Genomic DNA, 27,654 nt, shown 5'->3' with positions numbered 1-27,654 from the left:
GGGCGTTGCCCCTTTAAGAAGCCCGGGTGCTGTCTCAGGTAGGCAGAGCCTGTGCGCTGTAGTCGCTCCTATGGCAACCCAATAGAATGGGATCGCTTCATGAATATTCCCAGGAGCAGGGGCTGCATGAGGAATAAGTGATGACAGTGATGTAAGCAAGCAGTGGCCGCTGCAGGTTGCAGTTCATTGTGTTATTGGCCGGCAGGTTGAGGAGTTTGAGGCTTGAGCTTCGCTTTCCGGATGATGTCTGCCCGCCGGGAGCCACGGCACATTTGCATCTCGAAGCCAACATGGCAAGGCGGCTGCTGCCGCCGCTGCCGCCCTCCCTCGCCTTCCAGCCAGAAGTGTGTGGCTCTCCTCTAGACTACTTGCCCAGTGCTCAGCATCTGAGCAGACAGGGATTGCAGTAACACTCACCAAGGGGAGACAAGCAGCAAGTAGCCAAATCGGGACAACGGAGGAGAAGGGGGAGCTTTTTGCCTTCCCTCTTTTTTTTTTTCTTTTTTTTTCTTTTTTTTTCTTTTTTTTTTTTTTTTTCTCTCATTCCCTTCCCTTCTGGATGCAGAGCCTGTGTTTTGATGCAGAGCCTGTGGATGCCACAGCCTGGTAAGGAGATGCCACGCCAGTCCCTGGTCCCCCGTGCCCCGTGAGCCGGGGGCAGGGGCCTGGGGGCAGTGCCGGTTCCCCTCGCTGGGCAGAGCGGGGGGGTCTCTCCCTGTCCCCGAGCAGCAGCAGCAGCAGCAGCGGCCATGGACAAGCTGCCCCCCTCCATGCGCAAGAGGCTCTACAGCCTGCCCCAGCAGATCGGACCCAAGGCGTCGATCATGGACGAGGAGGATGACAGCGACAAGGACACCCGCAGGAAAAGCATCAGGCTCAAGCCACTGCCTTCGCCCTCTGCTGGGAGCACCCGGGCCCTCGGGGGGGACCCCGGCCGAGGGGGAGACCCCGGCCTGCTGGAGACGGAGGCCGGCGGCAAGGGCGCCAAGACCAGCACCAACGGGGACTGCCGCCGCTTCAAAGGGAGCCTGTCCTCGCTCACCAGCAGGCACCTCCACGACGCGGCCGAGGAGAAGCGGCTCATCGGCGGCGAGGGGGAGCCGGCCTCTCCCGGGGAGGACAAGAGCCCCCCCGGCAGCGGGGAGCTGGAGCAGGGGCTGCCTGGGCCCCCCCCACCGCCCGCCTCCCCCCCGGAGCCCCAGCAGCCGCCCCCCCGGGCCTGCTCCTCGACCTCCATCAAAGTGGAGGGAGGTGGAGGGTGCGACCAGATCACCCCAGATGAGGAGCAGAGGCTCGGCCAGGCCGGTTTCATGCAGAGGCAGTTCGGGGCCATGCTCCAGCCGGGGGTCAACAAATTCTCCTTGAGGATGTTTGGCAGCCAGAAGGCCGTGGAGAGGGAGCAGGAAAGAGTTAAGTCTGCCGGGTTCTGGATCATCCATCCCTACAGCGACTTCAGGTACATCCCCCCCTTTCCAAACCCCCTTTCCCGGCCCACTCCAAAACAGCTGGCCAGCCCTTGCCATGGCACCTCCTGCACAGGGCACCCACCCCAAACAGAACTTTCCTGGGTCATTTCTAGCCACAGGAGCTGGAGGACACGGCCAAGATCTGCTCCACTCAAACCAGCTGCAGATTTCCTTTACATTTCACCTTAATTTTAGTGTCCCCACACTATTAGTAATTTTAAATTGTTTTTAAACCAATTGTCTTTGGGTTTTTATGATGGAAAGGCTCTCTTTAAGTTCGTTGTAAATGGGAAAAACTGTTCCCACCTGATGCACAACTTTAGATCTCTGATCCTAACTAGTCCTGCATCTCCATGGATGCTCTGCCTGATTGATGCTTCCCATTTTCACACCTCCAAGTCCTCTCCCTGCTCCTTCCTAAGACTTAGGCAGGAATGTTGCTACTGTTGCTGTTGTGTAGGTGTCTTACTGCAGCATGGCTTTTCGGGATTTGGGATGTGCAGGGGATGGCAGGTTCATTAACAAGGTCCTTAACTGAGAAAGAGCCCCTTTTGCATCTGTGCATCCTCATTTGCAAAATGAGTTTGGATTGGGAAAAGTTAACACTGACTTTGCCAAAGTAATGCTTGCTCTCACTCCACACCAACATTTCCATGCAGGTTAGTAAGGAAATGAACTTGGAAACCCTAGAGCCAGTTTTGGTAAAGTCCTGTATAGTCCTGCATAGAGGGACTGTGTTTGGGTATTTCCGAGCAAAGTACTGTCTGCTGCACAGGTGAACTGTCCTCTGCAATATGTATGTAAAGCACTGCAATCAATAATTAATTACTGAGTGCAATCAATGGCTAAGGTTTATTGCCTCAACTTTAATTACAACGGGCTTACATCTCACATTTAAAAGCACACAGGAGAAAAATATTATTCAAACATACCTTTGTCACACTACGGGACTTTATTGAATGTGTGCACTCTGCAAGGAACCATGCATGATTCCCACAAATACACTTAGTGAGATAATTGCAGGAAGGAGTTTCAGGGTGGATTTGGCCTCCCAAAGGCAGGAATGACAGAAACCTCCTGACACCACCTATTAGGGATTTAGCAAGCAGCCCACATGCTTAGCAGATTCAGCACTGGCACTGACCAGATTCCTTGATATTTGCTTGGATTAACAAATGTTATTAGAAGGCTCTGTGAGTTGGAAGACTGCACTGTCATTTAAATTCAGTGCATTCAAGTGTCCCAAGCACACAGCTGACTGAGCTTAGGAGGGTTTCCAGCAGCTACAGCATGATGCAGAGTCCTTGCAAGCACAGCCTTACCCAATCCCACGCTGGATCCAGGAGAAAATTGCCTCCCAGTGAGACTGACCAAGTAATAGCTCCCAAACACTGAAATGTGAGAATGAGCGGCTTTCAAAGGAACAAATCCAGTTTGGTACTCTCAGCTATATTTGCAGTATTTGCCATGAGTCTGGAGTGTAACTGCTGTGTTTTCTTGGGTTATTCTAGCAAGGCGTGCTCTGCGTGTCGCACCCGCAGGAAATTTGGGGTTTAGCGTCTGCGTTGGATCTGGAGTTAGGCAAAAGCAGTGTTCAGCTTCCATGTCCTTCTGCCTCTCTAGTGGGTTTGTTCCCTTCCTTATCTGTGCCTGTTTTCAGCACAGAACCAGCCTGGCAAACTTCAGCAGCAGGAGATGAGGTAACCACCTTGCCCAAGGTGAGATGTACCCAAGAGTTTGGGATTTTAAGCTTCCTACAGAACCAGTGCTTATTCTGTAAGATGATGAGGTAACTTTTCCTTCCTCAGGCACTTGGCTGTGGGGCCTTGCCCAAAGGAATGGAGTGTACTGGCGAGCCCAGGCTCCCTGAGCCAGATGATGGCACAGAGCTGCTGGCACTGAGCTGTTTGTGCGTGCAGAGCTCTGTGGGGACATGGGTGACTCCTGGTGTTAGTAACAGCCCCTGCCCTGATGGAGCTAGGAAGGCACAGGGAGCTGCTGTCTGTGCCTGTGGGCACATTCCAGGTGGGCTGGTTTCCTTCTGAGCTGGTGTAGCAGCCCAGCCCAGCCCAGCCCAGCCCAGCCCAGCCCAGCAGCACAGGCTGTGTCCCTGCTGTCCCCCTGGGCCGGGGCAGTGGGGTGAGTGTTGGGAGCCATGTGCCAAGGCCAGGAGGAGCTGGATGCACCACTGCCTGCTCAGGGGGGATATTTCCAGGGAGGCTTTGTTCACCCCTGTTTCTAGGTCACCTGCAGCAGGTCTGTTTGGACAGGAATGCTGCTTAGAGCATGGGCTTCCATGGAGAGTGACCTGTGGACAATGGCTGCCTCGAAGGGGAAGAGTGGGAGCCTTCCCACCTTCTGTTTGGCTTTGTGTTCCCTCTTGCCCTCTGCTAAAGCATATCTCTTGGAAACAGCTCCCATGAATATGGCTAACATTTTTTGACCTCTGAAATGCAGCAGATTGCACCAAAGAGCAGATCTTATACAAATATTTGCAAGAGCTGTATCTGTGCCCCAAAGGAGGGTGTTGTGTGCTTGGGGAATTACGCAGTGCAATTCCTGCTGCTCCGTGTTCCAGCCGGCTGCGGATCCCGGAGCCTCGGCATCCTGGAGGCTCCATTATCCTGCCCTTGGCTGGCACCAAGGCTGTGCAGCAGCGTTTGCTGGTCAAGTTTCAAGTGAGGAAAGGTTCAGACCCCGAGCTGGCTTTCTGTGCCTTTGGAGAGCTGCCTTCCCTCTGTGGGCGAGGTGCATCTCCAGGGCTCCAGCCCTCGTGACTGCCGGCTCTGGGCAGCTGGAGCTGGGAAGTTTGCGTGGAACACTCCAGGCCGAGGCACTGCTGTGCAATGACATTGGTGCAGTTCCCCGACTCCTCGGAGTCGCTGCTCCTTCTGCTTCCAGAGGAGTTCCTGATTTGGAATAGAACAGAGGCTTTCATCATTGTCTCATTAAATTACCATTTTAGCATCTAACAGGGCTAATTCCAGTGGCAAATCTATGACCCTCCAAGAGTAAAACAAATTAATATAGATTCAGGCTCTGTTGATCTCTGCTTTTAGTCCATTGTGAGGGGAAAAGACATCAAATGACCTTTATAAAAATCAAGCTCAGTGCCCCTGAGTACTCCTGACTAATGCAGTGGGCTGGTTCTAGAAGCACTTAAAAGGTGTCTTAGCAATTTCTAATGAAAATTAAGAATCCTGGCTCCCGTTCTGAGGTGCAGATGTGTGTGCTTGCAGCTGGAGTTCATTTGCATCTGTGGTTGATTGCACATCAGTGCAGAGCCACACCGTATTTCCTAGATCAAGATTTATCTGTGACTTTGAAAGCTCTTCCACTGCGTAGACAGAATTGTATTTTATTGCTTAGAGGAAGCATTGATCCAGTACAATTGGTTTAATAAAAAAATTCCAAACAAACAATGATCTGTCTCGTTCGTAGCTGACTGAAGCATATGGTTGGAGCTGCTGCCCAGAATTGCTTGCAAAAAAAGTGTAGCATGCTGCTTTTAGAAAGACCTGAGAACAGATACACTATCTGAGGGCCCAAAATAGTCCCAGCAGTGGATGTAAATAGAACTGCACATTATTCACTGCCCAGTAATCTATTAACTTCCTCACAGTGAAGAGAAGCTGCTGTCTCTCTGAAAACAATGGCAAACATTCCGCTCGATAGCAGACCCAACTACAGATTTTAGAATTCTTCTTTTCACTGCTCTCCATTACTTGTAATACTTGTGTGCAAACAGATCCTTTCTTTGGTTTGCTTCTCTGACAGCACTCCCTGGCTGCTGGGACCCTGGGGAGGTTTCTGTGGCAGCAAAAACCAGGTGCTCAGGTGGGAGGTATAAGGGGAAAGAGCAAAATCACTGCTTCCCCTCGTGCTGCAGTGTCCCTCAGCCTCCCTTCTCGGGGGGAATCAGTGGGATTTACTAATTATAGTCCTAAGAACTGAACCCTCTAGCACTGTGGGATGGAGCAGAAATGGAGGGATGTGTTTACCTTTCCCACTCTCCTGAGCAGACCTGATTTTCAGTGCCTCTCCGAGCACTGCTCTGGCTGTGCACACTGTTCTCACTGGGAAGCTTTTCCCCGTACTTTAGAAGGGTAAACAATTGCTGGAGAGTCCAGCAGTGCTGACTGACTTTGGCAGCCCCCTTGGGTGGGGGTTGCTCCCTGCTCTGAGGCAATAATGCCCTTTTGTCCATCTCCTGCCCAAAGTGCTGCTCCTTGTGCTGCCCTCCCTCCACTCCTGCCCACACCCAAACGCTGAGTCCGTGCCTTTCCCTTTGCTCCAAGCGCCCAGCACGGAGCAGGATGGGCAGCACTTGGGAGCTGTGGCTCAGGGAAGGGGCAGGGAGCAGTGGCTTTGGTGGCAGGACCTGTGCCTGCCATTGGACTCCAGCAGGAGTGGGGCAGCTCCCAGACCTGGCTCCCTTCTCCTCCTCTTTGTGGTGATGGTGTGTCCCTGGGGTGGCAGAGCTCCACACATTGGACACAGATCCCTCTGCCTTTGCTGCAGAGAACTTCCCAGCCAACTCCCAAGGCACTGTGCTGGAGCAGAACAAGGGCACCCCAACAGGAATCATTCAGAGGATAATCCACATTCTGCTGAACACATGGATTGGGTCCCTGTTGTCTTCAGTGGACTTGCAATCAGGCTGCAGAAGAGCCATGGCTCTGTGGCTGTTGTAGTTGAGACAGTCACAGTAAAAAGCAACACACTCCATTTTCAGAAGGCTTCAAATCATATTTTACTATAGCATGCATGCTTTTTATACATTCTTACAAAACTCATAAGTTTACACTTTATTCATTGGTTGCAAGAGACAAGGTCCTTATTGGAATAGGCAGTTGCAGGTTTCTCTTATTTATCCTCCTTTCTTTCTTGGTTTCTGTGTCAACGACCTTGGTAGGAAACTCTTTCAGGGGTAAACATGGATCCTCTTACCAAACTTCTCAGTGGCTCACAGAAGTCACTGTAAAACCTCTTCCACATGTGACCAAGAGCTAAGGGAGTGAAACTCCTGCATCCATACTTCCCATGCCCACAGGCAAGGCAGGCTTTGTGCCCCAGCTCACTTGTCAGTAGGCAGAGGATAAAGAATCCCACACCAGACAGTCCATGTAGGAGTCCAGCTTTTTGTAGGAAACACCTTCACATGCCTGAGCTGGAAAACAGAAAGGCCTCAGTAAAGGCAGCACCTCAGTGGGTCACCATGGTAAAATATTTTAGGACTAATATTATGTTTTTTTCACGTGGAGAAAATGAGATAAAACAACATAAATAAATAGTAAAGCAAGCATTGAGATTTAACAAAGAATGGTTGAGATTTTTTGCATAAATTTAAGCCAGGCCCTTCATACCAGTCTCTGCCAACAGATGAAGACATTATCTCTCCTAGAGAAGCTCCTCCCTCAGTACACTCAGGGATGGCTCCTTTGGGAAAAACAATTTAATGTTTTTTTTCCATCTCTTCTTGTAAGATAACATATCTTATTTATTATATCTTATTCAGATCCTGATGTGAAAAAAAAAGATTAATTTTCTCATGGCGTTACAAAATATTGACTATGCTAACAATGAATGTTCAATTCACTTCCTGGCAGCAAGGAAATTGGAAATATCATCCCAGGTTATAGTGAGGTGGCTCAGCCTGGTGGGGATTGAGGTAAACCCATCCCTGGCCTGGGTGTGGTGGAACTGAGGCCCAGTTGTGCAGAGCAGGAGCATCCCCTGGGTGAGAGCTGTGCCCTGGGGCTCTGCAGGGAGTGAATGGGTCATCCCTGGCACTCAGAAGGGCTGATGAGGAGTGTGTGAGGAGCCGTGGGTGCCTCCAGAGGACTGGGCACATTCTGCTTTGGACCATTTCTTAGGCTGGCTCTGTGAGCAGCCAGACTGGGAAATGGGCCCGTCCCTCCCACCCTCTTCCCAAGCCTCTGCTACTTGTTGGTTTGTCTGTTGTTATAGCAAAAAATGATCACTGCTGTAAACAATGACATGGTGTTCTCTCCCATCCTCATCTCAGAGCGTTATTGCAGCTACAGTTTGGGACTGGGCTCCTTGCCTGACACTTCTGCAGGAGCTTTCTTCCAGAGGGGGAGGCCCTGGGGCTCTGCTCACCTGCCCTGGCCATCACACCCCACCTGCAGTTCCTCCTCTCTTCCACTGCAAACCAGGCTGGGCAAGAAATGGGCTCCTACAGAAAATCCCCTCCTGCACATGCCTGCCCCAAGGCCACCCTCCCACCCTGGAGGAGGCAGGAATTCTCTGGGAAGCCCTGCTTTGATCCATGTCCTGAGTGTAACAGCACAACCAAGCTCCTGGCTGCTGTTCCTACCCTGAGCTTTTGACTTTGCAGTCTGATTTTTAATGCAGTGCTTTGTACAGTTGTTAGGATTTTCAGAACAGCTCGGTCTCTCCCTTTGGCATATCTCTGGGTTCATTAGCAGGTGTGCAGCTCTTCCAGGCTGTGCTGCACTGCCCTCTGCTCTGAATGAAGCAGTGCCTGTAGCAGGAGCTACAGCAAAGGGAAGAGGCTGCACCACATTCCAGGGCTACTCCAGGCTCCAAAGGAAACACGCTCTGCCTGCTATAACTCCTGCTGGTTTTCTCCTTCTCACCCTCAGCCCCACTCTCTCCAACCTGTTGTCTTGCCCATCAAACTTGAAGTTTGTGTTCCTCATCCCACCAGTGCCAACTCCATTTTCTAGACTCTTTGTGGCAGGTGTCTTGTCCAGCAAGTCCTAGATGCCAATATCCAGCTTCTTTCTCATCTGATCACTGATTTCCACCTTGTTTGCAGTAATACCTCTGCCCCTCACCCTTGTCATGTTCCAGTGTGTTGGGTTGGCATTTACTCTGTCCACTTCCAGTCTCCATCCTTATCCTTCAGCTTTTTCTCTAGGTGGGTCTCTCCAAATCAATTCCTTCTCCTCCTACATATTCTTAGTTGCTGTTGTCCTTCCAGCTCTTCCAACAATCTCAGTTTTCTCCATCCCCTTCCTTAAGAATGGATCATTTTTCCCAGTAATTTTAAACCCTTCCACATTATCCTTCTCCTTATCCTTGGACACTGCCAATGTTTAGACAAAAGCTACCCTTTTTCTAGTTTTTAAACTTGAAAGATCTCAATCCTCAGACCTAAGCATTTAACATGATGAATTTGTCTGGAAGCACAATCTCCACTGCAGGAGAATGAAACAGATTTTATTTGAAGGAAAAATGTGGTTTCTGAGGGTAAAACCCACAGAGTCAGTGTAGGACTTTGCAGCACTATTTTAAGGAGGCAAATTTGGGGTTTTAATCCAGTGTTATTCTGGTTAGGTAACTGTGCTAGTGCTTTCTGTGGCACTGAGGTTTTTTTCTGCTCTAGAGTCGCTGCTGCTGCACTGAAATCCATTTATTATACAGATAAAAGAGTGATCTTTGTCTGGAGATAACATAGTGTCATTTTAGCTTGAAACCATTGAAATTTGTCTTTGTTTCTGATGTGTTATGAGCATCTCATTAGCAAGCCCATGAATCCCTCAGTTTGCTCTCAAAACCAACTATCGGAGCTCTCATCTCTGCCAGAGCAGAGATTTCCTCCTTTCTCTTATTTTTGAAAGCTGTGTTGGTGCCAAGGCAGTTATAGGTCAATTGAGTTATTGTTGGTTCTAATTGGCACTCTAACAAGCTATTAAATCAATTTACCTACAGATGAATGTCACTCAAAAAGCAAGGTGCCAGCTCCTTTTGAGAACTTCAAAAAGCCCATTGCCACTGCTGAGTGTGAGGGAAAGGTCAGGCTGCAGGGAAGTGGCTACTTGAGATTTGCCCCCGAAGTGTTTGTGCCACTGAGCACAGGCCAGGCTGTGAGGAGGGATAAGAGCATTCCCACAACTCCAGGCCAGGAGGAAGAATTGAGAACATCAGCAGCTCTGGCAGATCTGTTGCATCCTTTGCTGGGTGTGTAACAAAGCACGGGCTTATTTCCATGTGGAAAGATGCAGGTGCTGTCCTGCTCCTTCCCAGCTGTGTGTCCCACGTGCTTTCCTGTGGCTGTGCATGCAGGTGAAGTGTCCACAAGCAGCCCCCAGCTGGTGACATCATTGTCTTTTGAATGTCTGGAGATTCAGGAGATTTCCTCAAGAGTCAGAGTCATTATGGTGAGCAGGGTTGATTTAAGTTCCTTTCTGAAGGAAGGTTGGGTTGAGCTCTCCCCCCAGCAGCACTGCAGAGCTCATCCCCATGGAGCTGAGCCCTCCTTGGCTGTAAACCTGTCACTCCTGAGCCTGCAGGGCAGGACAAGGGCTCCTGCCCAGGCATCCCTGCCAGTTCAAAGTCCAAGCTGCTGTCCTGGATGAGCATGAGGAGTGCTCAGGCCCCCTGGAGCAGGCTGGGGTTTGCTGAGGCTCAGGGCAGAGCAGGATGCAGCTTGGCTCCGTGCAGCTCTGCAGTGCTGACAGCACCAAGCCCGGGTTTGTCAGCAGACACAGCACTCAGGACTCCAGAAACACAGCAGAGGGAGCAGATGTGTCCTGGGCTAGCAAGGTGCTCTTAGAGAGACCTTTTCCTGCCCCTTTTCCATGCTGAATGCTTTGCTAGCTGGGAAGTCCCTTTCCCAAGTGGAGTTATTCATCGTGTGCAGTATCAATGTGGTCACTGCGTGCCTGGTGTGAGCAGCAGGCTGGAGGAAAAGCAGGCTCTTATCTCCCGAGGAGATGCTGCAGGCAGCAGGGGAACACAGTGCCGTGAGAGCAAAGCAGATGAGCAGCCAAGGGGGAATTCCAAGGTCAGCCTGAGGGCCCACCACTTCCATGTTCCAGGGGCACAGCAGCTTCCCCAGCCATGCAGGGTGCTAATCTCATTTGTGGTGACTCGTCCAAATGTGCTAATTAAGGATTTAACTCGCGGCCTCTTTGGATGGAGAGGTTGTCTGTGTGTGTGCATCCATTGTTCCAGAGCTCAGAGGCAGCAGAGGAGCTGCAGGGTGCCAGCTGACTCGGGGCAGGAGCTCTAACTCCTGGTTTTTTGGGGTGTTTGTGAGTGCCAGGCAATCAGGAGCTGTGCTGGGAACCACGGGGAAAGTTGCACTTTTGGGGTCTCCCCTCCTTTATTGCCATTGTGATGGGCTCCTCTGCTGTGGCTGCAGCACAGGCACTGCTCCCTCATCCCACTGTGAGCTGGGAGCACAGGAGCTCTGCTGGGAGTCACTTCTGCTCCTGCTCAGAACCTGGGCACTGTTACAGTGGGATCCTCGCCCCACCTGGGCACGGGGAGGGCATGGAAAACCCGGGGAGATCCAATTGGATGTGCTGGGTGTGGGAAAGCAGCGTCTGGCAGTTATCAGCTCTTGGGAGGAGATAACAGCTGCATTCCAGAGACTGGGGGACTCCACTCCACAAATCCTGGCCTTCCCAGGGGTGTCAGGGCAAGGGGCTCACCCAGCTCTGCTGACACCTCTCAGCAGGGCAGTCGTGGGGGCACTGGGGGCAGGGGAGCCCCTCCCTGTGCTCCGTTGTGCCCAGGTGCAGAGCCAGCTCAGGGACACCCTGGCTCTGCATTGGGCACAGCTGGGCAGTGCCAGCCTCGCTCCTGCCGTGTCCTGGGCCAGCTCTCCCAGCAGCCCAGGAGATAAGAGAAAAGATAATGATGCCTGGCTCCATGGAGCTTTTTTTAACAATAGCAAACCCACTTTCATTAAGCACAAATTCTTAATACTTCACCTTTCCCCCTTCACTTCAAAGTACTAATGCATGCACAAGTTACACTTCTATTAATAACAAGAGGAATATATTTTTCCATCCCTATTTTCCTGTGAATGGTGGGGAGGGCAGGAGGAGGGACCAGTCTAGACTGCAGATGATGGTCTGTTCTCCTTGATGCCCATACAAAGCACTCGTATGGTGCTCATTTAGCTCTGCATGCTCCTGGAATGACAAGCAGTGCCTGGCAGACAGAAGGACAAGCTGGAAGGCATGTCAGGCATACAGGTTGGACCTGTGAGCCATCCTGAGCTGAATTCTCCATGCCTTGATTGCTCCAGCTTTAAGAAAAGGGCTGAAGGTGCTGCCAGGGGAGATGGAAGATGTGGGGGACTCTGGAATATTTTAATGTAACAGCAGATGCCAGAGGAGATACCAGCAAGGGTGGGCTTGGTCTTTACCAGGCAGTTTCATGAGGATTTCTTTGGGATTCTCCTTTTCTGTGTAGTGCTGTAGATTTGGTCTCACCTATTGTCCATCTTTTATCAGGACCCCAAAAAGCAGTGGAGCTGCGTACCAATAGGGGATTTCTGAATCATCACATCCTGTGTCTTGATAAGGGAAGAGATTACCAGTACTCTCCAGTTCCATGTATGGTGCTCTATTGTCTGGCAGGTTTAGAGCTAGGCTGGAAAAAGATGGGAAAAAGCCTGCATGGAGAGGCAGGCAAGATGGATTTTACCTTTTATGTCCATAAATGAGAATTGTGAAGCCCCTGCATGGGGTTTGGAGATGCTCTAAGAAGAAAATGTTCCATCTTTGCCTCACCAGTCACGTGTACTGCAAGTGTGCTTCCCTTTGCTTTGGGAATATGCAACTCTTGGCTTCAGAAACACTCCCAAATACCTGGTCTGGCACAGGAGCTGTGAGGTGTCAGTCCCTGCTGTGGTGTGGAAGCTCTAGCAAACATCCCTTAGGCTGGGTGGCTGGTGGCTTGAACCAGAATAGAGCCCTAGTTCTGTTTCTTTCTCAACAATGTCTGTCCTATTCTATGGCATTTCTAAAGGCATTTCTTATTTCAAAGTTTGCATACAGAAGTGCACTATGTGAGCCTTCTGTCAAGCTTTGAGAATTTTCTATAAATCCATTTCCCACATTGGATCAGGAGGTGATGTGCTGTGACCCTTGGCTTTTATTGCAAACACCAGTGTGCTCCAGGCCAGCCTGGCTCAGGGCGGTTCCCTGTGTGTGCTGTGGCTGGGAATGAGACAAAAACCTGGCTCACAGATGTGCTTCAGCCAAACTCCAGCTGTGTCCATGGCTCCTGCTAAACCCTGAGTGCTTCTGGACAGCTCTTGAGGCTCAGTGTTTGCAACCACAGGGAAAGCTGCACTATTGGGGTCTCCCCTCCTTTATTGCCCCTGTGATGGGCTCCTCTGCTGTGGCTGTGGCTTCTCCTTGCCTGCACATCCTGCTGGGAACTTGGGCCCAAGCCTTGCAAAGCAAGGCAAACCCTTCTGCAGCATGAGCAGCAGTTTGGGCTAACACTGGCAGCTGTGGCTATGGCCTAGGACTCCTGCTTTCCAACAGGGGATCTGGAAGCCTCATTTGCAAGTAAATTCACACAGCCAAATCTGCACTGCAGACAAAAAAAGATTTGCCTTGACATCATCTGCCCTGCTCTGCGCTCCGCAGTCAGTCAGGAGAGCAGAGCACAGCTCCAGCCTCTCCAGCTCAGCAGAATTAAGGCTAAGCTTCATCATGAGCTCATGCAAGCTGTTCCCACCCCAAATAATTGGCTGCTGCATGCTTTGTGTCTGTCTAGCCATTGCTGCATGTGGGTGGGTGTGTTGTGTGTGTGTGAATGAGTCTGCTGTGGAAATGAATGCGTAACATCGGGGGTGCAGCTGATAATACAGTGCCTTGGGAATGCTGGGGCTGGGAGCAGTGTGAGGCAGAGCTGAGCCCTCAGACACCTGCACAGAGATCCCTCTGCCTGCTGCCACAGCATGGCCATTCCCACTTCAGACCACCACCACCTCTTCTTTGCTCTTCCTCCCACACTAAACCCCCTCAGGAGTGTTTCCAGCCTGTGTTTCCCATAGCTGGGATGTAAAAGCAGGACAAAAAGTGGTGTAATTCCTCCAAAGCTCAGTGCCCCCATCAGCACAAGCCTCTTTGCAGGTTAAGAGGAAATGCCAGAGGTGCTGGTGTGTCCATTGGGATGGGAGACAATGCCATCCATGAGTGTGGCTGTGGGGACACTGCTGGCTGAGGTCAGGGATGAAACCCCTGTGGGGCTTGGCAGCTGTTCTGGGGTGTTGCTCTCACAGGGCTGAGCTGTTCCCAAGCACTTCCAGTGCAATCATCACACACTCCCTCAGGAGTGGCAGCATTTCTGCCCACTCTCCCAGATAAGAGGTGCAGAGACAGGCTGTCAAAGAGCTCAACAAGGTGCCCCGAGTTGGGCCCTCCCATTTCCTCAGCCTGGCCCAGAGCTTCCAGCCCTGCTTTCTCTCCACACTCCTGTGCCCAACATTTTTTCTTCACCTCTTTGAAGTTAGGACTGGTCAGTGGAAACTTGTACCTGCCCCAAACTGGGATCCTGACATCTGCAGCCCAGTTAGGGAAGAGGAACAGGGTTGGTTATTCCTCTGGTGGTGTGGTTCAGAAAGGAGCAGGGCTTTCCTACAGCTGGGCACAAGAGGAGGGCTGAGAATTCACCACAAGCTCTTGGAAAACTTGCTTTTCCTAGGCAAAGTGTGGCCCTGGCTGGCTCAGGGAGAGGAAGGGAGGGTATTCCAATAAAGGAGTTTTGTAGTAATATAAACTACCCAGATGATAAAAGCCCAAGGCTTTGGCAGAGCCCCTGGTGACCTTTGCAGGCAGGCAGGTGACTCTGTGAGTAAGGGCAGTGCAGGTCAGATACTCCAGCTTTGCTCAGCCCCTGCCCTGGAGCTGCAGTGGTTCTGCTGCATTTCCCTCAGCTCAGCCTGGCTGCAGGGCTGGGTGAGATCATCCCTGCACACATTCTTGTGGATGCAGGAGGGTCAATCACCATTCCTGTGAAATGAGGGTCATTATTAGCCAAATTCCCAGCTGAGAATGGCCCTGGGGATGAGTTTCCCCCCTTGGAGGCACCTCAGGCTGTGTGAACCCCAAATTCCATCCAGGGACCTGCTGGTGCTGCACTGCTGTCACCGGTCCCAGATTCCACTCCCAGCTTGGTGCTTGTGCAGTGGCTCTTCAAGGCAGGATTCAGCCAGCCTGGGGCTCTCTTGCTACAGTGGAAGTGGTTCAGAGCCCTGAATTTTCTGCTCTTTGCCCACAAAACAGCAATTTCTGATTCAAGGATGCCTTTCCTGAAGGAGATCCCTAATTTACTGTCTGAATATCTAATGAGCTAATGTGGGGTTGGATGCACTTGAGAGCAGAGCTGATGTGCTCCCTGCTTTCCCTGGCCTCCAGTGCAAGACCCTCTGCTGTTCCCCACTGCAGTGACTTGAGAGCTTTCCCAGGAACCCTCACCACTGACCCATCTTCCTCCTCCTCTTCCTCAGCCTCCCTGTGGCCTCCCAGTGCCGGGGCTCCCAGCTGGGCTCAGGCACAGCACAGACATTTCTGCTGGCATGAAAGATCAAGAGCAAAACCCTGGCTCTTGCCTTACTCTGAGCTTAAGCAGGACTGGATGAACTGCAAGGAAGCAAACCACAGAAATCATGTAATCATGGTGGAAATGCACGAGTTCCCAGGCAATTGATGTGATGTCCCAGCACATCCCTGCTGAAATCAAAGGCTGAGCCTGCTGCAATGGCCTGGAAATTGGGTCCTGTGTGTGCAGAAGGAAAAACCACAAGGATGTTTTGTGTTTTAGGGAAGAGGGCCCTCTGAGAGTGTGTTCTTCTTGGGAAAGCTGGAATTCATTGAGACACTGCTGCCATCCTCCATTGCCAAGCCAGGCCAGGGAACAGACTTGCCTCTAGGCACCACAACCAAAGGATGAGACTTGTCTTTTCTTTTAAAGCACAAAACTTAAAAGCCTGGAATAGTCTTTTGTGCCTGTGACTCTCAGATCCCAGGGCATGTTTAGGTTCTTTTAGGGTTCCCTTTTCTGCCCTCAGGACCAGAAGTAGATTTTTCTAGGCTGGTGGGGAGGGCAAAGTGCGCATCTCACATTTCCATGTGGTTCTCTGGGCTCAGGCATGAACAGAGCCTGTGCTGAGCTCCTGCCTTGAAGTATGGATTTAAAATTGAAAATAAACCCTTACACCACATTTAGTGGTACCTTCAGTGGCCAGGGAAGGGTTTGGCTGTCACTGCCTGGGAGCAGCTCCTGTCCTGCTGTCCCTGTGGTAACCATTCACTGTGTCTCTCATCTAAGGCTGGGGCAGTTTTGTGTCCCAAACTCCTTACAGAGGTTGTTATTTCACATTGCCCTTGTAGCTTGTCTGAGCCTGATGCCAAAGGGGAAATACAAGGGCGGTGTTGTTATTTATTGGGTCTTCATGGCTCTCATATCTGCTGTGCCCCAGCTGTGTGTAGGAATAGCTTTGTCATATTCCTGTGAAATAGCAGGGACATCTATTCCCACCTTATGGCTGGAATAGCAATAAAGAGAAAAAACTCCTTTATTTCCTCTCATGCAGACTGAGCCTGAGTGGTGCAGACATCACAAGGAGCTGTCCTGCCTGTCCCTGCAGTGTCCCTTTCCCAGCCTGTCCCTCTGGCAGGCTGGAGCCTTCTCCTCTTGTATTGATGGAAAATGCATCAAGCTGAATATATTTCTGAAACAACTTGTTTCTGGCAGGTTGTTCATTCTAAAAATATATTTATTTCTAATTGCTGAGCAGAATGCTTAATGAATTCTTCCTTCCCAAGAACAATTAATCAAAGAAATGATTTAGGGTTGGCACTTGCTCCCCCAGGGCTCAATGGCTTTGTTCCAGTAGAGCAGGGTAAGTCCAGCCCATAGTGGAAAAGATTTATCTGAGCATTTTTCATGGTGCCCATCACTGTTTGTCTGCCTGTCCCTGGCACTCTGTGTTGGAGGAGCAGCACTGCACAGCAGGGTCACAGCAAGTTGACAGAACCCCTGCAGCTCCAGCTTGCTCTGGAAGGTCTCTTGATGGGAACACATGGCTGGAGAGGACTCTGTGGGTCACAGACCCTGCCAGTTGTGATAGAGGAGAGCCCCTGGGGATCCCCAGCACACCACCAGTCAGAAAGTTTGCAGTGTCCTGAAAGAGCAGGAGAGATGCAGCAGCATCCAGGTGCTGGCAGAAGGCAGGGACTGCTGGGTGGAAGTGCCTGGATCCCCACACACCCTCCCATGCTCCTTCCCAGGAGTGTGTGTAGCACATTCCGTGCCACACAGGCAGGGAAATGCCCAATTTCCTCCTACCAGTCTGACAGGAGAGGAAAGGCCTTAAATATCCTGAATGTGGCCACTGAATTCTTTCTATTGTGATTCAGAGCATCCTCTGTGGGCAGGTGTGTGATGTCCTTTCTGGGCAGGATGCATTTCACACATCCACTGCCTGAGTTTTTCATTCTGCTGTCCCAGGGTGTGCACCAAGCCCTGCTCCTGCCCCCTCACTTCCTGCTGGGTTTCCTCATTGCAGGCAGCCCAGCACAGGAGCATTAGGAGGGACAGCCCCAGTTCCTCAGGACCTGAAGGGGCTTTTGGGGATGTGAAGCTCAGAGCTCAGTGCCCTTCACACTCTGAATTCCTGCCCTCTCCTCTCCCTTCTGTTGAGGGAGTGAGGGAGGCCCTCTGCAATCTCCACCCCTCTGTGCCTCAGTTTCCCAGCTGGCAGATGCTGGTGGGGAGACTCAGGCACCTGCCCTAAAAAGCTTTGAGGTCAAAAGGGAGCCAGTCCCTGGGGAGCTCCTCAGTGCTTCAGTAAGGCAGTAATTAATTCAGCAGCCATTCCAGGGGGAGGGATAGTGGATTCACGTGGATGCCTTAGGTAAGCACAGCCTCAGTACAGTATGTTTCTTCTGAGACTGAAAATAATCAGAAGCAATTGGACTTTTTTTTTTTTTCTTAACTGCTGCATTTTTAGAAGGTGATTCATCTCTTGTCTGGGGTCTGGGCTACCTGAACAGCCCCAAGATCCCAGCAGCATTAGTCTTTTTGAGGATTCATTGTGCTCCATTGCAGCCTGAATAACTCATTACAAACAAGAGTCTGATGTGAGCAGCAGGAGAGCTGGGCAGGAGAAGCATTTTGTGCTTTGGAAGCTGAAGTACACACAGGCAGTGCCTTGTTACCTTTTCAGGGGCCTTACTCCTTCCACCCCACTCCTTCCCCATGGCAAGAGGCTCTGGCACCACTGGGTGTGAACCTTGTCTGGAGCAGTGGTGCCAGCAGGGACATTTCCCACCAGGGCTAAAGGATGGGAAATCCTAAACCATGGAGGATTCCCAGAAAGTGATGTGGATGATGAGGAGCTGAAGGTCTGAAACACAGCCTAGTGTGTGCTCCATCCACCCCAATCCATGTCCTCAAACATTGCACCTTGGGCACTGCCTCCAGGACTTCAGCCATATTCACTGGGTGCAGAAAATCCACATTAAAACCTGGCTATCCCTGTTGGCCAGAGTGTGTTTAACCCCAAAGCCACACTGGGAAAGAAGGGATTTTTCCAGGAGTGACCCCTCTCCTGCAGGGGTGCTTCAGCTGTGCTGTGCAACCCTCAGGGCTGTGGGGAGCTGTCCTTGCCAGGGGTGACAGCCACATGCAGCCAGCACTTCTGTCACTCTGCCTTCCCTGTCCTCACTGAACATGTGCTTTAGCAAGTTTGGAGCCTTTACAGGGAGGCAGCTTTGAATATGATCATTCCAGCAGACCATTGGAAACCCCAAACTGCTTTCTGTCACCTTTTCTGGCAGCTTTGAGCATTCCTGTGCTGCCATTAGCCAGGACAGAGGTCTGAGTGTTGTCCCTGCCCCATCTGGCATGCCCAGAGCTCACCCAGCAGGAATGTGTGCACGGTGCTGAGGTCTGGCAGATGCTGTTGCCTGTCTCAGACATAAATCCTGGGAGCTGTGCAAGTTGGAGAGAGGCTGAGAGAGCACGTGTGCCTGGGAGCAGAGCTGAGTAAATCATGCAGCTGAACAGCAGCTTCAGGTTTGATCCATCCTCAGGCACTGGGAGCTCTCCTGGTGCTTTCTGGGCATTCCTTGTGCTGTGGCTGATGTGGCTGGCCCAGGCTCAGTGGGCACACACAGAGATGTGGCACCTGGGTGGGTGAGTTTCCTGGTGCTGCATGCTTCAAATGTTATGGCAGGTATCCCAAACCTGGGCTCTGGAGCTTTGGGGAGAGCCTGGATGTTGGAATGAGCACAGAATCCCAGAATGGTTTGGCTTAGAAAGAGCCTTAAAGCTCATCCCATCCCACCCCTGCCATGAACAGGGACACCTTTCATTGTCCCAGGCTGCTCCAAGCCCTGTCCAGCCTGGCCTTGGGCACTGCCAGGGATGCAGGGGCAGCCCCAGCTGCTGTGGGCACCCTGTGCCAGGGCCTGCCCACCCTGCCAGGGAACAATTCCTCATTCCCAGTATCCCATCCATCCCTGCAGTGGGAAGCCATTAAGGGACCCCAGTATCCTGTGGGGGCCCTGTGAGTCCCAGCCCTCAGGAGCACAGCAATGCCCAGGAGGAGCAGCTTTAGCATCTCGGGTGGTGGGAAGTCTTGTTCTCAGCTGGCAGATGACTTAGCAGGGTTTGTCACTTCCTTGGGGACAGCTGCAGAGTATGAGGGCATAAATATGTCAGTGCAAGGCAGAAAGCACTGCAGTGTCCCCTCCACACCCCCCACTCCCCAAACTGTGATGCTTACCTAGTTGTGTGACTCATGTCATTTCTCTGCCTTATTTTGGTGTTTAATTTTAGTAAATTTGGCTTCCTAGTGGTGAGAGTGACATCCTCAGCTCACATAAACCCAAATTATGTCAAGACAGACATGTCAACACAAAATAGTTTAGAAGCCAGCCTGTCATCCCTGTGACTTCCCAAGGAGATGAGTGTGGAAGGTCCCTGGTGTGTCCTGTGCCACTCTTGGAGCAGCTCTGAGCTGAGACATCCCCAGAGCCCCCTGCCCTGGCCTGAGCCCCAGCAGGGCAGGGGGGATTGTGCCCCTCTGCCCCTCTCAGCTGAGACCCCAGCTCTGGGGCCAGCACAGGGGGGACCTGGAGCTGCTGGAGGAGCCCAGAGGAGGCTCCAGGATGAGCAGAGAGATGGAGCAGCTCTGCTGGGAGAGCTGGGATTGTTCACCTGGAGAGGAGGAGCTTTGGGTGACCTCACTGTGGCCTTGCAGGGCCTGAAGGAGCTGACAAAGAGAGGTGGAGAGAGACTTTGGACAAGGGATGGAGGGACAGGATAGGGTTAGATGGGATGTTGGGAGGGAATTCCTCCCTGGGAGGGTGGGCAGGCCCTGGCACAGGGTGCCCAGAGCAGCTGGGGCTGCTCCTGGATCCCTGGCAGTGCCCAAGGCTGGGTTGCAGGACCCTGGGATGGTGGGAAGTGTCCCTGCCCATGGCAGGGAGTGGCACTGGGTGGGCTGTAAGGAGCCTTCAGCCAAAGCACTCTGATTCTGTGATGATATGATAGATATCATATAAATCATACACATCTGCAGCATCTGTAGACAATCATTTTCCTTCCTGTCCCTGTGTACATACCAAGCCCTTCCCCAACCCTGCTGCTCTTTGAGACAGCTCAGAGCTCCCTGGTGCAGATCCTCCCTGCCTGGGCTTTGACCCATGGATGCTGGACATGGGCCAGGGCCTGAACTTCATCCTGTCACAACTTATGCATGGCTTTAGGCTTTAATCCTTCACATTCCACAACATGTTCCTGATGGCTTGGAGGCTGCAGCCCTTATTGATCCATCCCTTCTCTACAACAGCAACATATGGCATGTTTCCATGGCAATGGGTCCCCCTGAAGGGGCTTCCTTCCCTTCCTCACTTTATTGGTCTTTTTCCTTATTAAATCATCAGAGAGAAGTGCACACAGGAGAAGGGTCAATGTGTGGATCAATGGGCAGCAAACAAAGAGGAACTTTTCCATATTCATACAAGCAGGAGATTTCAGGAGATCAAACAATGCAGAATCACCAGGCCCTGAGGTGGCAGCTGATGCATAATTTATTCTGGGAATTCTGCAATCAATGCACATCCAACACCTTGGAGACCCCTGGGATTCAGCTGCAGGTGGGCAGGGACAGGGGAATCCACAAATGTTTGTGAGTGCAGTGGGGTGGGGCACAAAGAGAGGTTAACTCTGCCCTGTGCTGGCCCTGCAGCTGTGGCTCAGTGCTGCAAACACAATGGTGCTGGATTCTCTACCTGTGGAGGGTGTGGGGTGGGAGGCTCCTTCCTTCTCGTGGGGTTTGGTGAGCTCTTGGGATTTCTGCTGCTCAGAGTGACCCCAAGATATGCACAAGTCTCTTTTCCCAGCCTGGCAGTCAGGATTCCTCAGCTGTAGTTCTCAAGGTTGTTCATTGTTTCTTATCTATAAAATTCTTTCTCTGGCCTGCCAAGGTCCATTCAGCAGGTCAGACAGACACACTGACCACTCTCAGAGGCACTGTTGTCTTTTATACTAAAAACTACGTGTACATTATTTACCATAACTTCCCAATACCTATCAGCTATGTTAGACAGTGAGCTTCTACCTTAAACCAGTCCAAAAGTGCCAGCATCACCCAGAACATGGAGGCTAGGAAGAAGAAAGAAGAAGGACAGGGCATGCCCAAATTCCTCCATCTTGGGACCCCAAGTCCCCATTCTAAACCCCCAAAAATTTACTTCTCACCCAGTGACAAACTATTATCTACTTACTCTCTTGACTTGTAATTCTTCATATATAGGTGGTAATTTGCTGCATGGGTCATAATCAAAGTCACAGGCATCTTGGGCTCTGTGCCAAGGTCTCTGAGCCCCCTGGCAGGACAGCCAGAGGGATGTGCTGGGTTCTGACAGTGAGCCAGCCATGGAGTGAAACCTGCTTTGTCCAGTGGTGTGATCCAAAACTGTCTGAGCTTCTGTGGGGACAGGAGTCCTCTGGACATGGGGCTGACGGTGGCTGCACTGCCCTGCTTCCCTTCCCGAGGAATCCTGTAAACCTCCCAGTGAATCTGCACCATTCCATTCTCACATGGTGTCTCCAGCCCCTGCTGCAGTGAATTCCCACTGCAGGACAATTTATATCCGTGCTCACCTTGGTGGTGCTGTGAGAACAACAATAAATTGTCTGGGTTCAGTGTGTAAATGCTGTTCCTTTGGGCCTTCACACAGAGAGGGGATGAGCTTTCCTAGGAGTAGTACCATAAAAATTTCACTGCTTCTGCAGCTTGTTGCAGGGGAATTCTCCATGAGATATTAATAGCTGTGTCCAGGCAAGTGAGAAAATATTAATAATGCTGCTTTAGTCAGAAATGGGATGTGTGCTCTGTTGGCCTCCGTGCTCCAAATTTAGAGCCGGAACAAACCGAGTCTCTTGTGGCTATCTCTGGTTCTGGGAGAGAAATGAAATCTTGTTTATTTTTACTTTTCTGGGAAGATTGGCTTCTAAGTATAGATTTAAGATAGGCTTTAATTTGTTAGCTGGTAGCTGCAGGCAGGAAGGTAGCAGGAGCTGAGGACAGTGGGCATTGGCTCTGTGGGGTCAAAGCCACAGAGACTTTGTGCCATGGGTGTGGTTCAGAGTGACTGGGAATGAAAGTGCAGGAGCACCTTGGCTCTGGGTGCTCCAGTTTCTGTGCAGAGCCAGGACTGGGAGCAGGTGTTCATCAAATTGAAGGTAAATCCTGGGAAATGCTTATGCAGGTGCTGTGGAGCCCCTTGCAGGGCTAGGACCTCACAGATTGGATGGAGCCTCATTATCCCAGGATAGATGCAAGGCAGGCAACAGCACTCCAGCCTCCAGGAGCCTTTCTGCAAATGTGATGTGCTGAATCCTTGAAACTGAGCTTAGGATGTGAGCTCATCACCCTCAGAGGATCCCCCTCACAGCTGGGGTGCTGCAGTCCTGGCCATGGCACTTCAGTCCCATCCTCACTTCCCACTTGGCTGAAGGTGAGCACACTTCTGAGCAGGGCGGGCAGCATCCCTTCCCCTGCCTTTTCACATGCCTGAGCACCACTTCATGTGGGTGTGGTTGGTGACTGGTGCACTTGAGCACCAAGATAATGCAAAGTGAGCGGTTTTCTGAGGCAGGAAAGCAGCAAACACAAGGAAGTTGTTCCAGCAAAGTCGCTGAAGGTCAGGACTGTCTGTCTTGGCTGATTCATAAAGCCTCTTTCAAAGTGAGATGGAGGCCAGGGAAGTGTTTGTGTCTCAGTGATTGGAGTTTCTGTCAAGGACAGTCAGCAGCAGCTTCTGGGGGCTCCTCTGGCAGCTCCCTGGGCAGTGCTGAGTGTCCCCCATGTGGCTGTTCTCCCTCCCTGCAGAGCTCCCACAGGGGGAAGGTGTTGCCATCTCTCCTGAGGAAACAGTTGATGAAAGCATCCTGAGCGCTGAGCACTGAGCTGTTCCCTTGTTCAGGCAAACCCACTGCTTGGTGGATTGCCTTTGACATCAGCTCTGCTTTCCTGCTCCTCAGCTCTTCAGAATTCTCCAGCAAAATTTGCTGTCATGTGGATCCATAGGACAGCTTGGGCTGGAAGGGACCTTAAAGGTCATCCAGTGCCACCCCCTGCCATGGCCAGGGACCCCTTCCACTGTCCCAGGCTGCTCCAAGCCCCAGTGTCCAACCTGGCATTGGACACTCCAGGGATGCAGGGGCAGCCCCAGCTGCTCTGGGCACCCTGTGCCAGGGCCTCAGCACCTTCACAGGGAGGAATTCCTCCCCAATCTCCCATCCATCCCTGCCCTCTGGCAGTGGAAGCCATTCCCTGTGTCCTGTCCCTCCATCCCATGTCCCAGTCCCTCTCCAGCTCTCCTGGAGCCCCTTCAGGCGCTGGCAGGGGCTCTGAGCTCTCCTGGAGCCTTCTCTTGTCCAGGTGAGCACCCCCAGCTCTCCCAGCCCTCAGAGCATCTCCATGCCCCTCTGTGGGCTCTCTCCAGCAGCTCCACATCCTCCTGCTGTTGGGAACTGCAGGGCTGAGGCAGCTCTGCAGGTGGGGTCTCACCTGAGGGGGCAGGGGGGGTCAGCCCAGGCCAGGGGGGGATTCAGGGCTGGGTCATTCCCAGCTCTCACCCCCAGCACCCCCAGGTCCCTTTGGCCCAGGGCTGCTCTCAATCCCTTCATCCCCAGCCTGGACTGATCCCAGGGCTTGCCCAGCACCAGCCCTTGGCCTTCCAGGGTTTGCTGAGGCTCACCCAGAGCCACCTCTGCAGCCTGTCCAGGTCCCCCAGATGTCAGCAGCTCTCCATCCCTGCAGGCAGCCAGGCAGCAGTGGGTGCAGAGCAGAGGCAGCAGCTCAGGCTGACAGAGTGCCCTGTGTTGTGTGAGTTAAAGAAAGGGCAGCACTCACAATGTACCCACTGATAATTGCTTAAATCCATCAGTGCCTCAAACGTGGTGTTTGCAAATTGTCAGCTATTACTGCTGGAATAAAAATACCTCTAAGTGATGTGTATATTTATACTTTTACAGTAGAAAAGAGAAGAAATTTCCCCTTTGCTGCTACTGATCAAATTATAGATTATAGCATGGCTGGAAACCTCTCCTGAGTCTAGACAACCACATTTGCTGGGTGGTGCTTCTACCTCTGAATGAGTTTCTTTAATCTTTGGTATCTCATGGTCTATCTGTAATATAGGATGATAATACCTTCCTAATTATATCTGCTGGGATTTAATTAATGTTTGGACATTACTTTGAAAAATGTAGGATGTTGATTATTGTTTAATAATGTAGAGTTAGATTTAAAAATTAATCATAGAGAAGCAATGAAAATACTTCCTTGCTTGGACTGCAAATGCCATCTCCAAGTATTACATAAGCAATAGCTTCCTTAATTTTCCACTTACCAAAATCCATGTAATTATATTTTAAGGTAATAATATGAGCATATGTTCTAAACTTGAAACATGGTTTGGAATTGGGCACTGCTCAGAGGAGATTAGGTGAGCAATTATGTAGATTGAAGATAATCTAAGTCAAAGGCTAAGTGCAGACCTTGGAGAATGTCTTGCCTGGGGTGAAACTGCCAGCTGAATTCGATGGCAATTCAAAAGCACAGCAGCTTTAAGGAATCCAGATGCAAAGTTCTGCCAGGCCCACACCTGGTTTGTGCTGGGATCCCTCCCCATCAGCCACGTGCTGGTGTCACCATTGCCAGCCATCACTGTCACAGGCCTTGTGCTCCTGGCAGGGACTGAGCTCCATGGGACTCCTGTCCCATCCCGTGCAGCCAGCTGAGCCCCGTGGTGACCCAGGGAAGGGACATTCCCTGCCAGCTCCTGCTGCCACCTGGGAGGTGCTGTGGGTGCAGCCCTTTCCCAGCCAGCTTTTCCATGCCTGGGTTTGGTGCCCCTGAGTCCTGGAGCAGCTGGGAGACAGCAGGGCTGCAGGGGAAACAGGCATCCAGGAGATGGAGGCATCCAGGAGATGGAGAGATCCAGGAGATGGAGGCATCCAGGAGATGGAGAGATCCAGGAGATGCAGAGATCCAGGAGATGCAGAGATCCAGGAGATGGAGGCATCCAGGAGATGGAGAGATCCAGGAGATGCAGAGATCCAGGAGATGCAGGCATCCAGGAGATGGAGGCATCCAGGAGATGGAGAGATCCAGGAGATGGAGAGATCCAGGAGATGCAGGCATCCAGGAGATGGAGGCATCCAGGAGATGTAGGCATCCAGGGGATGCAGAGATCCAGGAGATGCAGAGATCCAGGAGATGCAGAGATCCAGGAGATGGAGGCATCCAGGAGATGGAGAGATCCAGGAGATGCAGAGATCCAGGAGATGCAGGCATCCAGGAGATGGAGAGATCCAGGGGATGCAGAGATCCAGGAGATGCAGAGATCCAGGAGATGCAGGCATCCAGGAGATGTAGGCATGTAGGAGATGCAGAGATCCAGGGAGAAGCAGAGATCCAGGAGATGGAGAGATCCAGGAGATGGAGAGATCCAGGAGATGTAGGCATGCAGGAGATGGAGGCATCCAGGAGATGGAGGCATCCAGGAGATGCAGAGGTCTAGGAGATGCAGAGATCCAGGAGATACAGAGATCCAGGAGATGCAGGCATCCAGGAGATGTAGGCATGTAGGAGATGCAGAGATCCAGAAGCAGAGATCCAGGAGATGCAGGCATGCAGGAGATGCAGAGATCCAGAAGCAGAGATCCAGGAGATGCAGGCATGCAGGAGATGGAGAGATGCAGGAAATGCAGGCATCCAGGAGAAGAAGGCATCCAGGAGAAGGAGGCATCCAGGAGAAGAAGGCATCCAGGGAAATCTGGAGGAGGCTGGGACCCAGCAGGCTGTCCTGTGCTGTCAGAATGCATGGTTAATTAGCAGTGCTCCCAGGGGCTTTAGTCAGGATGGCAGAGTATTTGCATAGAGCGGTCAGAAGGAATTAAAACTGTTTGTCTTTTCCTTGAGCTGGGTCCTTTCCCATTACACAGCACTCAGAATATTTTTGTAACTTGTTTGACTCTTTTTCTGGTGAGTATTCATGGCAAAGAAGTTTCCAAGTGCACAGGTCTTTGAGTAAACTCTCTATAAATAAATTAATTCCTCCCACAAGGGAATTGCTGGACTCAGAGCTGGTTAAATGTCCTTTAGTGTGTTCAGGAGCAGTGAATCACCCTGTTCCTCCCTTTATCTCTAGGGCAGAGCAAAGTCTGTGACTCTCCAGTAGAAGCAGCCTGCTCCTATCTGGGAGAAGTGATGCTCCCAGAGGCAGGGAGGGATCTCCTCCTGCTTTTTCTCTTGCTCTCTCTGTTCAGCTGTCTCTGTGAATGGCTGTTCCTGGAGTAAACTTTGCTCCCACTGGGGCTCCAGGCACCCTGACCTCCCCTAATGGCACTGACATCTTTTCTGAAAAATTCCTTTGCCAGGATTTCTTCTCCTGGAAAGCTGGGAAGCTTCAGCTTCTCCCTGTTTTGCTCCTCTGGAATGTGATTTGGAGAATTATTTACCCAGCATGTGAATTGTTTTTGATTAATGACCAATCCCAGTCCAGCTGTGTCAGGACCTTGGTCAGTCACAGGTTTTTTATTATCATTCTTGTCTAGCCTTCTAATTTATCCTTTCTCTTTCTTTAGCATAGTTTTAGTATATAATTTTCTTTTAATATAATATAATAAAATAAATCAACCCTCTGAGAACTTAGAATCAATTCTCATCTCTCACCTCGTCCTAAAACCAACACCACCACAACAATTAATGACCACACCCTAAAGCTCTTTCCAAAGGTGATTCCTGTTTCCATCCCCAGAGCCCTCCTGGGAGCTGCAGCGCGCCCTCTTCCCAGCCAGGCCACCTGATCCAGCGTGCATTCCAGAGCCACGAAAGGCAGCTGCCACTCCGGAGAGAAGCGCAGGTTTCCAGCAGCTCAGGAGGGATTTAGGAGCACTTGCTCCCCCACCAGGCAGGGATGGAGGTTCCGGGTGGGACTCAGTAGGTGGCACTCTCCTTCTGGAGTCAGCACCGAGCCTTGGGACACAGCTGGCCTTGGCTTTGGGCTTGCTGTGAGCAAGCTGTGCTCATTAAAGAGCTGTTCTTGGGGGGTCAGCAGGGCTGGCCGCGGCCTGGGAGCTCAGTTCCAGTGCTGGGGACAATCTCCTGGCCCCTGGCACTGCCAGGCAGGTGCATTGTTATTTGTGCTTCAGCCCAGAGCTGGCTGCCCTTCAGCAGGAGCTGAAAACCCCAAAAAGCTTTGTTAATTTAGAGATGAGGCCACTCAAGGCCATTTTCTCTGGACTATGCAAGCACTGTGGAGCCAGAACAGAAGTTCAGAAGCCACAAATGCCCAGAGTTTCAGTGCTGTTGTGACCCAGTGATGCTGCTGAGTCTCTCACCTCTGGGATTCACTGCTTTCTCTCCAATTCCTCACTTCCTGAGCTCATGCTCTAGAATTGCCCATGCTGCACCATGGAATGAAAAAGGAAATTTCATTTAATTGTAAAGAATGACTTCCAAAAGCAATATTCCCAGCCTGCTGTCACAGTGTGCTCTGGGCAGAGCAGAAAGATGGTCCAGCATTCCAAACCCACAAACCCATCCCTACAGAGTGTACAGGCTGTCACATCAGCTGAGTGACACAGCAGTGCTTAAGGAGCACATATTCCTGAAGTGTCTGTGCCACAACAATTCTTAGATACATTCTGTTTAAATAATGTATTGGGAATTAAGAGATCTGAGGTAGTGGTGCATGTTAAAATGTGATTTTCAGATCCAAGGAGTGTGCAGAGAGTAGGATGGAGTATAAAAACCAAGGGTGTTTGAACAAGACATCTGGTTTATATAGTGCTGCCTGTTCCCTGTGCTCTGAACTGCTCAGTTGCACTGAGTCAACTGTAATAAAACAATACATTCATA

General features: G+C 51.3%; 1 protein-coding gene across 1 annotated transcript in view; it reads left to right on the top strand.

The window, feature by feature from the left end:
- The first annotated feature begins 553 nt into the window (after positions 1-553).
- The window catches only part of HCN4 (hyperpolarization activated cyclic nucleotide gated potassium channel 4), a 104,568-nt gene continuing 77,467 nt past the window's right edge, over positions 554-27,654 (top strand). The window contains exon 1 of the mRNA XM_066558965.1: positions 554-1,456. Within this exon, the coding sequence (XP_066415062.1) occupies positions 750-1,456 (707 nt within the window). The 5' untranslated portion in view covers positions 554-749. The remainder of the gene's footprint in view (positions 1,457-27,654) is intronic.

The sequence above is a fragment of the Molothrus aeneus genome, chromosome 13 (genome assembly GCF_037042795.1).
Source record: "Molothrus aeneus isolate 106 chromosome 13, BPBGC_Maene_1.0, whole genome shotgun sequence".
NCBI lineage: Eukaryota > Metazoa > Chordata > Aves > Passeriformes > Icteridae > Molothrus > Molothrus aeneus.
Note: the sequence above shows the minus strand (reverse complement) of the source record. Positions and strands in the feature narration are given on the sequence as shown.